The sequence below is a fragment of the Zalophus californianus genome, chromosome X (assembly GCF_009762305.2).
Source record: "Zalophus californianus isolate mZalCal1 chromosome X, mZalCal1.pri.v2, whole genome shotgun sequence".
Lineage (NCBI taxonomy): Eukaryota > Metazoa > Chordata > Mammalia > Carnivora > Otariidae > Zalophus > Zalophus californianus.
In genome coordinates, this window is record NC_045612.1 from 54,836,592 (window position 1) to 54,853,299 (window position 16,708).

A 16,708-nucleotide genomic window follows, 5' to 3' on the forward strand; every position below is an offset into this window, starting at 1 on the left:
TGATGGTAAAATAAGACTTTTTGTGGTTCTGAGACTAAACATTTTGCACATCAAAAGAGCCACCCGTGAACTTTGTCAACCTGTAGCTCTGTCTATTCAAAGAAAGAATTTGCAATGTGGTAAGAAAGATCTCATGAGATCTGAAGCCTTGAAGTTACAGTTGCCAAGGACAGACCCAGAAGAAGCTTAGAAAGATAATGCATAGGAAAAAATAACTGGGCTCACATCCCTTGCCTCTTTTGCTACTCTAACCTGCTTCCATTCAAAGCCTCTCTGGTACAAACCCAGAAGAGAGTGCCAGTCATTTAATATTCTAAACACAATCTAAGCCTGACTATATAATCAGGGTTAGAAAGACAATAAAAGCATATTTGTTCATTCCTATATTTCTAGGAAAGGTACCAAAACTTCAAAAATTTTTAGATATTAGGATTTAAGAGCTACCCTTTATAACTCAGTAAATCACACTATATGAAAATATTCACAAACATCCAACTTTTGTTCTGATTTTCATTAACGGATAATAACCATTCATATTCTTGACATATTATTTAATGATCTTTTACTGTCTCTATTTATTTATTTGTTTGTTTGTTTGTTTATTTTTGTGTGGGTAGATCTTCCCAAAGAAATGAAAAGAAAAAAATGTAGAAATAACCACAATAGAATACATAATTTTCATTCATATTATCTTTGTAAGCTTTTAGAGAAAAACATTCTAAAATCTACTGGAAGCTCTGATTTTGCGATTCTGGATTTCTTTATCTTCCTCAAGTTTAAAATTGCCATCATCAATAGCAATAATATCAATACAAATACACAGTCTTATTTCAATAAAGTTTCAAAAATCACCAGTCCTTCAGGACTCACATGCACCTGGAATATAATATGTTCCAAATTCCTCTGAACATTGACAAACATAAAGGAGAAAAAAATCTATAGTAATAATCAATTTGAAATTTCACTAATTAAACTCTAGTTAAAAGTTAAGAAGTTATTCTACACACCAAATCAAGGATGATTTAAAGAGCATCACAATGGGAAAAATATATTCTCAAAACACTACATAACCTGGTAGGCAAATGAAAAGAAGTGTTCTCAACATTCATTGGAAATCTTCACCAATAAAATTATACATTTACTACAGTTTACGTTACAATATTTACACACAGCTTAATCATAAATTAAATATCTTCAAGTTACACATTACAAATTCTACATCTAATTTAACCAACAAGAAACATTCACTCCCTCAACTGAAATATTAATGGTTTCTTGGTTTACTGAAATACTGAAATGAAACATTTTCTTGATTTTGTTATGGGAGAAAATTAAACTGGTGGTGTTTCTGTACATTGATGAAATATGCACATAGAAGATCATGGCCAAGTAAGCAGACAAAAAGAAAATAAAGTACAGACAATAGAAGTAAACTAATGTTCCCTAAAAGTACTACTGTGTTCTTTGTTTAGAAAGACATATTTTGTTTCATATATGAGATTTTTGTTGGATTTTCTTTTTTTGAGTGTGTTATTGAGTTATTTCTTATCCACTCCAAGAAGCAGTCATGAACCTCATTTTTCCCTCTGCACATCTCCTGAAAAATCTATATTGTAACACATTTGATGTAGATTTATAATTACATCCCTTGAAAATTTCTTTCCTAACTTCCATCTTGTTATCGGTGGTTTTCTTCAGTAAGTTGAGCTAGAATGAAAAAAAAAATCCCTTAGTTTTACAGGTTTTGTAGTTTTATCTACAGTTATTATTTATTTGTTTATTTTTTTAACTGAACATATTTCTGTATCAGCCTAGTCCCCCTGTCAAATTAAAATTTAAATCTTCCTGATATTCTCTAAGAACATAGCAGTTTATGTCATAGCTGTAAAAGAATCATGCATTAAATGCATCTACATTCCTTGTGACTTTCTAGGTTGTTATATACAAACTCCAGAAGATAATGATCCAATTAATAATGTAAGATAGGCTTAAAATGGCAAATATAATGAGGTTAGATGCATTTTACCATAAACTACAAAAGTAAGTTTTAAAAAGAGGTCCTTTTTAGTGAATTGTTGCCATTTCAGGCACAGTTATTGCACTTCACTGTCTCGAACTCTACTAAAGAGTAGAGAAATAGGTTATAGACATAAATGTGTACAGTTCATATATGTTCTTTACTAAAAATGTATATACATTTTACCAAAATGTACATATTTTCTGAAATAGAACTAGAAAACATAAAAAACAGAGAAAAAAACTAAGAAATATTTACACTCCCTACTATGCATTTTTGTAAAAACACTAATTACAAAACACTGGAGACAAATAAACAAATATCAAACAAAAGGACAAAAATTCTACCATACTAGTACCTTCTAATGTTATCTGAATAAAGGTTTAGATAAACTAAGGGTACTCTTGGAAAATCAGATATTTTCTATTTTTATACTTGCTGTGTACTTAGTCCACAAAAATAAAAATGGAACAAAGTCAATAATATTTCACATGGTAAAAATAAAAAATACAGTGCATCAGAAATAATATACACTACATGTTAATATCCGTCATGATAAGCCTTTCTGTACAAGGGGGTGTGAAGTTTTCAATTTCTTTTTCATACACATTCAGATTTAAGAAAATTATAAATTTTATTTTTAGCTTTTGACTAAGGGACTAACTCTAGAATTTATTCTGGTATATCTTTCTATTTACGTAGCTATTTACAAACCTAACAACTAGAACTTTTCATTGAAATTGGATCTTAAACCTTTATTATATACATCCTATTGGAAAATGTGAAGTAGCCATTTTAGCTTTATAAAGGATGGTCTTCCATAATGGGGAAACATCCCTAGAGGGTCTAGCCTGTTGGCCTGGAGTGACTGTTGTCAAGGGAATGGCTTTACTTGACTAATCACTAGGATAAAGTCCTTCAGACATTGTGTAAAACTGAGATCTTATACTACCTTGCACTCCCTGATCAAAAGAAAGTAGTCTATCAGGTCCAGCACCTTGCCCCCAACCTTGCTGCAAAGCCATTGGTGGCTTTGTAGGGATGTAATGGAAGGCAGCAGCCTGTGGCAAAGGAAGGCTGAGGTGGATTGCAGCAGCCTGTGCCAGGCGTGGGCTGTATTGGAGGACTGAGGACTGTGCTGGTAGAGTGCTGTGGTAGAGTGTAATAGCCTGAGTCACTGGAGGGCTGCGCAGAGAGCAATGGTCTGCATTCCTGGAGGGCTACAGCAGCAAGCAGAGGCCTTTGACAGGGATGGGCTGTGGCATAGAGCAGAGGCTTCTGCCTGTGAAGGGCTGGAATGAGTCAGAGAATTTGGCATCCAGCAGGTATCAGAATGGCCCAAGATGAGACATTCTTGAGTGCAGTTGTCAGAGGCCTCTTCCACAGTTGGTTGAATAGTTATTTCTGTAGCTGTTGGGATGGAAAACAGATAATAAAATTTATATTTCCAAGGAAAATTTTTTTAAATTTTATTATGTTATGTTATGTCAATCACCATACATTACATCATTAGTTTGGTATGTAGTGTTCCATGATTCATTGTTTGCATATAACACCCAGTGTTCCATTCAATACATGCCCTCTTTAATACACATCACCAGGCTAACCCATCCCTCCCAGACCCCTCCCCTTTAGAACCCTTAGTTTGTTTCTCAGAGTCCATAGTCTCTCATGGTTTGTCTCCCCCTCTGATTTCTCCCCCTTCATTTTTCCCTTCCTACCATTTTTTTTTTTTTTACATATAATGTATTATTTGTTTCAGAGGTACAGGTCTGTGATTCATCAGTCTTACACAATTCACAGCGCTCACCATAGCACATACCCTCCCCAATGTCTATCCAAGGAATATTTTTATTAGCTACTTAAAGCAAATCATATTGTTATAGGAATACCTAATTATATATAAATACATCAAAGACTTTCAGTATTTTCACAATTGGTACTTGGTTTGTCAAGAGATAATTCCTAGGGAAACATAAATAATCAGGAGTGGCTGGATGGGGTCTCATATTTATAATTAGAATACTTTGACCTAGTTTCTCAAATGTAGGTATTTTTCATTGTGTTTGACTATAAATAGAATCTAAGGTTATTGACCTATACATACAAGTCAGTTGAAATATGGTTTCTAGCTAACACGAAGAGAGGACATAAAAGTAAAATGAATGAGAAAACCAGTCATAGAAATATATAATGAACTAGCCCATTACAGCTAAACATTTGGTTAAAAATATAATTAATTAACATGAGAATAAACCTAAGAATAAAATAGTTTATTTAACTCTAAGACATAACTTTTAGTTTCAAGAATGAAATATAGCTATAATTATCTCAACGATAACTGATTTCTGTATTCCTCATTTTCTGAAATCATGATAAATTACAGATCCAAAGTACTTAGCTTTAAACCATAATACTTTCTAAAACTCTTTTATAAGGTTTCTGTAAAGTTTTCAAATGCCAATAGGTATGAAATATCAATAAGTGTACCACAGAATGACTAGCAAAATAAAGGTACAGTAGCTATATAAATATAAACTTTGACTTTAGAGTGAAGAATGTTATCAGGTACAATGAAGGAAATTACATCATGACAAAAAGGTCAATTCTCTAAGAAGAAATAACTATCCTAAAAACTAAAAATAGAAATACAACTTCCTACAAATCCTCAACAGGATAGAGAATCCAGGTACTGTCATTATCCCATCACATTTAAAATCAAAGAATATAGCATGAAATAACAGAATCAATAAAGATGAATTTACTGTGTTAGATAATCACTTACTTATCTTTATTTACAGGACACTTAAAAATCGAAACTATCATATTGACATTTTAAATACCCTATATTTTTTGTACAGTTATATTTGAGAAGTAGTTGGGAAGATAGAGTTTTATGTATTTTGGGTGATATTCAATAATAAAAGCAAGCAGGGACATATTTGAACACACATAAGTATACATTAAAACAAAATTTAAAGTCCTGGTCATCAGAAAAACTCATCTGGCAGCCTTAAATTTTACAACAAAATAGGACATAGTTTCAATAATATTTGCCTATATATGATTAGGATATTGATACAAAGTCATTTTCACAGAAAGAAGATATGATTTATGGGCATTCTTTTTTTTAAGTTTTTATTTAAATTCCAGTTAGTTAACATACAATGTAATGTTAATTTCAACACTTTCATACAACAACTGGTGCACATCACAAGTGCACTCTAATTCCCATCACTTATGTAACCCACACCTCACCCACCTCCCTTCTGGTAACCATCAGTTTGTAATCTACAATTAAGAGTCTGTTTCTTGGTTTGCCTGTCTCTCTCTTTCTTTACCTTTGCTTCTTTTTCTTAAATTCCACATGAGTGAAATCATATGGTATTTGTCTTATTCTGCCTGACTTATTTCGCTTAGCATAAGACTCTATAGTTTGATCCATGTCATTACAAAAGGCAAGATTTCATTCTGTTTAATGGCTGAATAATGTTTCATTGCATATATATACCACCTCTTCTTTATCCATTCATCAGTCCATGGACATTTGGGCTGTTTACATAATTTGGCTATTGCAGGTAATGCTGCTATAAACACTGGCATGCATATGTACCTTTAAATTAGTATTTTTTTTATTCTTTGGGTAATTACTTAGTATTGCAATTGCTGGATCATGAGATAATTCAATTTTTAACTTGTTGAGGAAGCTCCATACTGTTTTCCACAGTGGCTGTACCAGTTTGTATTCTCATCAAAGGTGCAAGAGTATTCCCCAATCTTCACATCCTCACCCAACACCTGTTATTTCTTGTATTGTTGACTTTAGCCACTCTAACAAGTATGAGGTGATATCACCTTGTAGTTTCGATTTGCGTTTTCCTGATGATCAGTGATGTTTAACATCTTCTCATGTGTCTGTTAGCCATATTTTTTATCTTCTTAGGAAAAGTGTATACTCATGTCTTCTGCCAATTTTTTAATTAGATTATCTGATTTTGTGGTGTTGAGTTTTAAGTTTTTTATATATTCTGGTTACCTACCCTTTATCAGATATGTCATTTGCAACTGTCTTCTCCCATTCTGTAGGTTGTCTTTTAGTTTTGATTGTTTCTTTCACTGAGCAGAAGACTTTTATCATGATTACATCCCAATAGTTTATTTTTGCTTTTGTTTCCCTTGTCTCAAAAGACATATCTAGAAAGAAGCTGCTACAGCTGATGTCAAAGAGGTTACTGCCTCTTTTCTCCTCTAGAGTTTTATGGTTTCAGGTCTCACATTTAGTCCTTTCATCCATTTTGCATTTACTATTGTGTATGGTGTAAAAAAAGTGGTACAGTTTCATTTTTTTCACGTAGCTAACCAGTTTTCCCAACACCTTTTGTTGAAGAGACTGTCTTTTGCCCCTTGTATATTCTTTTCTGCTTTAAAGATTAGTTGACCTTACAATTGTGGGTTCATTTCTGAGATTTATCTTCTGTTCCACTGATCTATGTGTCTATTTTCGTGCCAGTACCATACTGTTTTGATTACTACAACATTGGAATATAACTTAAAATGCGAAATTGGAATGCCTCCAGGTTTGCTCTTTCTTTTTCAAGGTTTCTTTAGGTATTCAGGGTATTTTGTGGTTCCACACAAATTTTAGGATAGGTTGTTCTAGCTATGTGAAAAATGCTATTGGTATTTTGATAGGGATTGCATTAAATATGCAGATTGCTTTGAGTAGTAAAGACATTTCAGCAATATTTGTTCTTCCAATTCATGAGCATGGGATTTTTTTTTCCATTTCTTTGTGTCATCTTCAATTTCTTTCATCAGTGTTTTATAGTTTACAATGTACAGATCTTTCACCTCTTTTGTTAGGTTTATTCCTAGATATCTTATGGTTTTTGGTGCAATTACAAATGGGATTGATTACTTAATTTCTCTTTCTGATGCTTCATTATTGGTTTATAGAAATGCACCAGATTTCTGTATGTTGATTTTGTATCCTGTTACTTTACTGAATTCCTTTATCAATCTAACAGTTTTTTGGTGGAGTCTTTGGTGTTTACTATATACAGTGTGTCATGTGCAAATACTGAAAGTTTGATTTTTTCCTTGCTGATCTGGATGACTTTTATTTCTTGTGTTGTCTGAATGCTGAGGCTAGGACTTCCACTATTATGTTAACACTGGTAAGAGTGGATATCCCTGTCTTTTTCCTGACCATAGAAGAAAAGCTCTCAGTTTTTCCACATTGAGGATGATATTAGCTTTGGGGTTTTCATATATGACCTTTATTATGTTGAGGTATATTTCCTCTAAACTTACTTTCTGCATCTATTGAAATGATCATATGGTTCTTCTCCTTTCTTTTATTAATGTAGTATATCATGTTGATTGAGTTTGAATATTGAATCAACTTGCAACCTAGGAATAAATCTCACTTGATCATGTGAATGATTTTTTCATTGTAGGTTTGGATTTAGTTTGCTAGTATTTTGTTGAGAATATTTGCATCCATGTTCATCAGGGATCATGGCCTCTAGTTCTTTTTTTAGGGGGACTTTATCTGGTTTTGGGTAATGCTGGCCTCATAGAATGAATTTGGAAAATTTCTCTCCTTTTCCATTTTTTTTTGAATAGTTGAAACGAATATGTATTAACTTTTCTTTAAATGTTTGGTAGAATTCTCTTGTGAAGCCATCTGGCCCTGAACATTTGTTTTTTCGGGAGATTTTTTGATTACTGATTCAACTTCTTTGCTAGCTACTGGTCTGTTCAAGTCTTATATTTTTTCCTGTTTCAGTTTTTGTAGTTTATGTTTCTAGGAATTTATCCATTACTTCTAGGTTGTCCAATTTGTTGGCATATGGTTTTTCATAATATTCTCTTACAACTACTTGTATTTCTGTGGTATTGATTGTTATTTCTCCATTCTCATTTATGATTTTATTATTTGGGTCCTTTATTTTTTTCTTTTTGATATGTCTGGATAGAGGTTTATCAATTTCAGTATTTTTCTCAAAGAACAAGCTCTTGGTTTCATTGATGTGCTGTATTGTTTTGTTTTGTCTTTTTGGTTTCTATGTCATTTATTTATGCTCTAATTTTTAATTATTTCCTTCCTTCTGTCACTTTAGGCTTCATTTGTTGTACATTTTATAGCTCCTTTAGGTGTAAGGTTAGGTTGGTTATTACAGATTTTTCTTGCTTCCTGAGGTAGGCTTGTATTTCTATGTAATTCCTTCTTAGGACAACTTTTGCTGCATACCAAAGGTTTTGGAACATTGTGTTTAGTTTTCATTTGTCTCCATGTATTTTTTTTTTAATTTTTCCATTTATTTTCTGGTTGACCCATTGTTTAATAGCATGTTGTTTACACTCCATATATTTGTTGTTCTTCCAGATTTTTTCTTGTGGTTGAATTCTAGTTTCAAAACACTGGGCTCAGAAATATTGCATGGTATGATTTCAATCTTTTTGTGTTTGTTCCAGCCTGATTTGTGATCTAACATGTGATCCCTGTCCTGGAGAATATCACATGTTCACATGAAAAGAATGTGTATTCTGCTGTTTTAGGATGGAATATTCTGAAGATATTTGTTAAATCATTCTGGCCCAGTGTGACATTCAAAGCCATTGCTTCCTTGTTTATATTCTGTTTATATGATCAATCCATTGATGAGAGTGGAGTGTTGAAGTTCCTTACTATTATTGTGTTATTACCAATGAGTTCCTTTATGTTTGTTATTAATTATTATATATATTTTAATGCTCCCATGTTTGGTGCATAAATTTTACAATTGTTATATCTACTTGTTGGATTCTCTCCTTTATGATTATACAGTGTCCTCTTTGTCTCTTGTTACACTCTTTGTTCTAAAGTCAAGTTTGTTCAATATAATTATTGCTACTCAGGCTTACTTTTGACGTCCATTGGCAAGATAAATGCTTCTCCATTCCCCAACTTTTATTCTGCATGTGTCTTTAGGTCTAAAATTAGTCTCTGGTAGACAACATATAGATGAGTCTTGTGGGTTTTTGTCTGTTTGTTTGTTTTTCCCATTCTGACACCCTATGTCTTTTGATTGTATCATTTAGTCCATTTACGTTCACAGTAATTATAGATAGATATGTATTTATTGCTATTTTACTACTTGTTTTGTCATTGTTTCCAGTGATTTTCTCTGACCTTTTCTTTGTCACCTTTGGCCTTTCTGTTCCACTCAAAGAGACCCCTTTATTATTTCTTACAGGGATGGCTTAGTGACCATGAAACTCCTTTAGTCTTTCTCAGGGAAACACTTTATCTCTCCTTCTATTCTGAATGATAGCCTTGCTAGATAGAGTACTCTTGGCTGCAGAATTTTCCCATTCAACACTCTGAATATGTCATGCCACTCCCTTCTGACTTTCCAAGTTTCCACTGAGAAATCTCCAGTTCGCCTTAAGGGTCTTCCTTTGTAAGTTAAGAACTTCATTTGTCTTGCTGTTTTTAAGATTTTTTATTTATTGCTACATTTTGCAAATTTAATTACAGTATGTTTGATATGCGATCTATCATGTGATCTGCTTTTGTTGATTTTGATGGGTTTTCTCTGTTCCTCTTGGATCTGGATGTCTGTTTTCTTCCCCAAATTAAGAAAGTTTTCAGCTATTACTTCTTCAAATAAATTTTCTGCCCCCTCTTCTCTTTCTTCTTCTTCTGGGACTTCTATAATACAAACTGTATTATGTTTGTTGGAGTCACTGACATCCCTAATTCTATTCTTATGTTCCATAACTCTTCTTTCTCTCTCTTGTTCAGCATCATTATTTTCCATTATTTTGTCTTTTACGTGATTAAGTTGGTCCTTTAATTCTTCCAGCCTGCAGTTCATAGTATCAAGCCTGTTTCCAATCTTGTTTATTGCATTCTTCATCTCTGATTGATACTTTTTAAACAATTTTCTCTGTGTTTAACAGATACCTTCTATTCTTTTCTCAAGCCCAGTGAGTATCCTTGTGGCTATTGCTTTAAATTCTCCAGCAGAAGAAGAGTTAAGATGATGGAAGAGTTAAAAAAAATAAAAAAGATGATGGAAGAGTAGGGGAACCTAAGGTTGTCTTATCCTTTGAATATGACTAGATAGTCATCAAATTATTCTGAATATCTGAGAAATCAATCAGAAGTCTGAGAAAATAAATGTTGCAAGTCTACAAGTAGAAAAACAACCAACATTTGGTAGGTAGGATGTGTGGAGACTTGAATCTGTTGTGATTTAGCTGAAGATACAGTGGTGGGGAGGGAATCTGCTTAAGGAGGTCACCACAAAATATTATAAACAGCAGAGTGCAAAATTGGAACTTTTAGAAGTCTGCTACAGTGGAGGATATGCCTGGCTTAAATGTGCTCAGGTGGTAAAGTGGGGCAGAATCCCAGGTGTGACAGACAGCATTATCTGAGGATCCCCTGGGTCACAAGAAGAAAGGGTGGCCCCTAGGTGCAGCATGGTTCCCAGTCACAGGAGCATGGAAGCTGGCTAAGAACAGCGAGTCTAGGTGCCAATGTTCTGTTCTGCATTGCCATAAAGTGAACTGCTACATAGTTGTGCAACTGCTTTCCTGGGACGGATCCAGCAAAAGACAGAAGCTTGGTTAGACTCTTTCTGGGAGAAAGAGCATGTGTCTGTGTTGCAAGAGTCCTTAAAATTTGGAGTTTTGAAACTCAGTCACATGCCTAAGATAAGAAAAGTTCAGACACAAACAAGGTGAAGAGAGTTCTGACAGAAACTGGGGAGACAACAGTGATTGATTGCTCTTCTGTGAAGACTCATGAAGAGTGGGGGGGGCATGAATTTTCAGCTCCAGGGCTAGGGAGCAGGGCACTGCCATATTCAACCCACCCATTAATGCTGGAAACATTCAGGGAATGAAACAGCACCACTTAGTGGAGTCCAGAGCCACTTACACCAAGCCCTGCCTCCCTGTACACTGAAGGCATATTTCTACCAGGGTAAGTCCATCTGAGAATCAGCCCAACAAGCCCCTCCCGCAGAAGACCAGCACAAACAACTCACTCGTACTAAGCTTACTGACCATACAGCACTGCAAAGCTTCAGCTCTAGGGGAAAACATATATAGAATTCTTTCTATTTTTATTCTTTAGCCTTTTATTATTATTTTTGAGTTATTTTCTTATTCTTTTAATTATTTTCTTTTATTCTTTTTTAATTTTTATTTTTATGTATACTTTCTCTAAATATCTTATTGTTGTTTCCTTTCATTGTATTTATAATCTCTTTCTTTCTTTCTTTCTTTCTTTCTTTCTTTCTTTCTTTTCTTCCTTCCTTCCTTCTTTCTTATTTTGGGAACTAGTTTCTTTTAATAAGCAGACTAAAACACCCCAGGATCTAGTTTTTTTGTTTTGTTTTGTTGTTGTTGTTATTGTTGTTGTTGTTTTCTTTTTCTTTCTTCTTTTTCTTTTATGGACCATTTGATGAGATGGAGGAATTTACCCCCCAAAAAAAGAACAAGAGGTAGTACTCACAGCCAGGGATTAAATCAGTATGGATATAAGTAAATGTCTGAACTAGAATTTAAAACAATGATTATAAAGGTACTAGCTGGGCTTGAAAACAGCACAAAACACACTAGGGAATCCCTTACTATAGAAATAAAAAAACTAAAATCTAGTTAGGCCAAAATTAAAAATGACAGAACCAAGATTCAGTCCCAAGTGGAGACCATGAAAGCAAGGATGAATGAATCAGAAGAGCAAATCAGTGATATAGAAGATAAAATTATGGAAAATAATGAAGCTGAAAAGAAGAGGGAAAAAGAAAAAACTATTAGATCAGGAAGGTAAACTTATGGAACACAGTGATTCAATAAAGTGAAATAATATCCATATTATAGGACTACCAGAAGAAGAGTGGGAACAAGGAGCAGAAAGTTTCTTTGAAGAAATTATTGCCAAGAACTTCCCTAATCTGGAGAAGGAAACAAGCATTCAAGTCCAGGAGGCACATAGTACTCTCCTCACAATCAACAAAAATAGCCCAACACCACAAAATAGTATAGTGAAACTTGCAATTTACAAAGATAAATTTAAAATTCTGAAAGCAGTTCAGGACAAGAGGTCTTTAATCTACAAGGATAGACACATAAGGCTAGCAGCAGACCTGTCCAAAGAAATACAGCAAGCCAGAAAGGAGTGACATGATATATTCAATGTGCTAAATGGAGAAAATATGCAGCCAAGAATACTTTATCTGGCAAAGCTGTCATTCAGAATAGAGAGAGAGATAAAAAGTTTCCAGGAATCACAAAAACTAAAGGATTTTTTGAAAACTAAACTAGCCCTACAAGAAATATTAAAGTGGGCCCTTTGTGTGGAAAGAGGGACCAAAAGTGGCAAAGACCAGGAGGGAACAGAGGCAATATACAGGAACAGTAACTTTACAGGAAATACAATGGCACTAAATTAATATCTTACAACAATTACTCTGAATGTAAAGGGACTAAATGCTCCAATCAAAAGATATAATGTATCAGAATGGATAAAAAACTAAGACCCATTGATATGCTGCTTACAAGAGACACATTTTAGACACAAAGACACCTCCAGATTGAAAGTGAGGGGATGGAGAACCATCCATCATGCTAAGGGACATGAAGAACGCTGGGGGAGCCATATTTATACAGACAAAGTAGATTTGAAACCAGACTGTAATAAGAGATGAAAAAGGACACTATATCATAATAAAGGAGTCTATCCAACAAGAAGATCTAACAATGGTAAATACACAAATCAATTATTAACAAAATTAAAGAAACTCATTGATAATAATATTATAATAGTAGGAGACTTTAACACTTCACTCACAGTAATGTACAGATGATCAAAGCAGATCAACAAGGAAACAAGAACTTTGAATGCCACACTGGACCAGATGGACTTAAAAGATATATTCAGAGAACTTCATCCTACAACAGTAGAATACACATGCTTTTCATGTACCCATGAAATATTCTCCAAACAGATCACATATAGCATCTCAACATGTAGAGAAGGACTCAACATGTACAAAAAGATTGAGATCACACCATGGATATTTTCAGACCACAATGCTATGAAACTTTAAGTCAACCACAAGAAAAAAAAAATTGGAAGGACCACAAATACATGGAGGTCAAATAACATCCTACTAAAGAATAAATTGGTGAACCAGGAAATTAAAGAAGAAGTAAAGAAAATACATGGAAGCAAATGAAAATGAAAACATGATAGTCCAAAATCTTTGGGATGCAGCAAAGGCAGTCCTAAAAGGGAAGTATATAACAATACAGGCCCCCATCAAGAAGCAAAAAATGTCTCAAATACGTGACCTAACCTTACCCCAAAGGAGCTGGACAAAGAAGAGCAAATAAAGCCTAAATCCAGCAGAAGAGAAATAATAAAGGGAAGAACAGAAGTCAGTGATATAGAAATTAAAAAAAAAAAACAGAACAGATGAATGAAAATAAGAGCGGTGGTTTGAAAGAATTAACAAGATTGATAAACCCCTAGCTATATTTATCAAAGAGAAAAGGCAAACGACCCAAATTATAAAAACATGAATGTAAAAGGAGAGATCACAAGATCACAAGTTCAACACCATATACAGATAAACTCAAAATGGATGAAAGACCTCAAGGTGAGACAAGAATCCATCAAAATCATACAGGAGAACATAGGTAGTAACCTGTTTGACATCGGCCACAGCAACTTCTTTCAAGATTCATCTCCAAAGGCTAGTGAAACAAAAGCAAAAATGAACTTTTGAGACTTCATCAAGATAAAAAGCTTCTGCACAGCAAAGGAAACAGCCAACAAATCAAAGAGGCAACCCGCAGACTGGGAGAAGATATTTGCAAATGACACTACAGATAAAGGGCTGGTATCCAAGATCTATAAAGAACTCAAACTCAACATCCAAAAAACAAATAATCAAGTCAAAAAATGGGCAGAAGACATGAACAGACACTTCTCCAAAGAAGACATACAAATGGCTAACAGACACATGAAAAAAGTTCATCATCATTAGCCATCAGGGAAATTCAAATCAAAACCACATTGAGATACCACCTTACACCAGTTAGAATGGCAAAAATTGACAAGGCAAGAAACAACAAATGTTGGAGAGGTTGTGGAGAAAGGGGAACCCTCTTACACTGTTGGTGGGAATGCAAGTTGGTATAGCCACTTTGGAAAACAGTGTGGAGATGCCTCAAAAAATTAAAAATAGAGCTATCCTATGATCTAGCTATTGTGCTACTGGGTATTTACCCCAAAGATACAGATGTAGTGAAAAGAAAGGCCATATGCACCCCTATGTTCATAGCAGCAATGTCCACAATAGCCAAATCGTGGAAAGAGCCGAGATGCCCTTCACAGATGAATGGATAAAGAAGATGTGGTCCATATATACAGTGGAATATTACTCAGCCATCGGAAAGGATGAATACCGAACTTTTACATCAACATGGGTGGGACTGGAGGAGATTATGCTAAGTGAAATAAGTCAAGCAGAGGAAGTCAATTATCATATGGTTTCATTTATGTGTGGAACATAAGGAATAGCATGGAGGACATTAAGAGAGGGAAGGGAAAAATGAAGGAGGAGAAATCGGGGGGAGAGATGAACCATGAGAGATTATGGACTCTGAGAAACAAACCGAGGGTGTTAGAGGGAAGGGGGTCGGGGGATGGGTTAATCTGGTGATGGATATTAAGTAGGGCACATACGGCATGGAGCACTGCGTGTTATACGAAAACTATGAATCGTGGATCACTACATCAAAAACTGATGATGTATTGTGTGGTGACTAACATAATAAAATTAAATTAAAAAAATAAATAGAAAAAAAGAAAAAAGAGAAAGTACCCAAATTAAAAAAAAAAAAAAACATGAATGAAAAAGGAGAGATCACAAGCAACATCACAGAAAAACAAACAATTATAAGAGAATATAATGAGAAATTATATGCCAAAAATTTAGGCAATCTGGAAGTGGATAAATTTCTAGAAACATACAAGCTACTGAAACTGTGAAACAGGAAGAAATAGAAAACCTGAACAGACCCATAACCAGCAAATAAATTGAATCAGTAATCAAAAATCTCCCAACAAACAAGAGTCCAGGGCCAGATGTCTTCCCAGTAGAGTTCTACCAAATATTTAAAGAAGAATTAATACTTATTCTTAACTATTCCAAAAAATAAATATGGAAGGAAAACTTCCAAGCTCATTCTATGAGGTCAGCATTATCTTGATCCCAAAACCAGACAAAGACCCCACCAAAAAGGATAATTACAGACCAATATCCCTGATTCACACAGATGCCAAAATTCTCAACAAGATCCTAGCTAATAGGATCCAACAGTGCATTCAAAGGATTATTCACCACGACCAAGTGGGTATTTGTTCCTGGGCTGCAAGGGTGGTTCAACATCTGGAAATCAATCAACGTGTTATACCACATTAATAAAAGAAAGGAGAAGAATCACATGATCCTCTCAATGGGTGCAGAAAAAGCATTTGACAAAATACATCCTATCTTGATTAAAACTATCCACAATATAGGGATAGAGGAAGCATACCTCAACATCATAAAGGGCATATACAAAAGATCCATATTGAATATCATCCTCAGTTGGGAAAAAATTGGAATATTTTCCCCTAATGTCAGAAACATTGCAGCGCCTGGGTGGTTCAGTCATTAAGCATCTGCCTTCAACTCAGGTCATGATCCCAGGGTCCTGGGATCAAGCCCCGCATCGGGCTCCCTGCTCAGCGGGAAGGGAAGCCTGCTTCTCCCTCTGCCTCTCCATCTCCCTCTGCCTCTCCCTCTCCATCTGCTTGTGTTCCTTCTCTCGCTGTGTCTGTCTCTGTCAAATAAAAAAAAATCTTTTTTTTTTAAAGAAACATGACAGTGGTGTCCACTGTCACCACTGTTGTTGAACATAGAACTGGAAGTCCTAGCCTCAGCAATCTGACAACAAAGAGAAATAAAAGGCATCCAAATCAACAAAGAAGTTAAACTATCACTCTTTGCAGACAATACTGTGTGTAGAAAACCCAAAGGATTCCACCAAAAAATTGCTAGAACTGATACAAGAATTCTGCAAAGTCATAGTATTGGGGTTAATGTAGAGCATGAAATCATCCATAATACCTGGCTTGCTAAAATGTAACATGGAGACCACTGAGGGTAGGTAAGTTTTCAGAGAAGGGCATAGGCCTTTGGAATGCCAAGGCCTGTGACCACTCTGCCGTTGGAATGCCACAGGGAGTTGCCTTCCTGTAGCTTTCTTAGCCCAAACAGCCTTCCTGTGATCTAAGAGATGTATGCATTGTCCCTTAGGCTATGTTTAGTAGAAGATGCAGATTAGCATATCGTAACTTTCCCATAAACAGATCCTCCTAGTTTCAGTAAGACACCTTGTCACACATCACATGCTTGACAAACAGTGTTAAGGATTTGTGATTTTCCTGAAGTACCAATAAAAGCAGGAGCAAAGAAGAGCAAAGGGTCTTTATATCTGAGTGTTGACCTCTTTGCCTTCTCCTCTCTTTCACAGCAAAGTTTGGAGTAATCTTTCATCCATCAGTACAGGGATTGCTGGCCATTCCCGTCATCACACAATATAAAATCAATACACAGTCTGAAAAACAAACTGAGG

At 34.8% G+C, this 16,708-nt stretch overlaps 1 protein-coding gene across 1 annotated transcript in view; it reads right to left on the bottom strand.

Moving 5' to 3' along the window:
- Nucleotides 1-3,068: 3,068 nt before the first annotated feature.
- PCDH11X (protocadherin 11 X-linked) overlaps nucleotides 3,069-16,708 on the bottom strand; it is a 649,257-nt gene continuing 635,617 nt past the window's right edge. Inside the window, exon 10 of the mRNA XM_027607541.2 lies at nucleotides 3,069-3,427. Coding sequence (XP_027463342.2) covers nucleotides 3,192-3,427 — 236 coding nt within the window. The 3' untranslated portion in view covers nucleotides 3,069-3,191. The remainder of the gene's footprint in view (nucleotides 3,428-16,708) is intronic.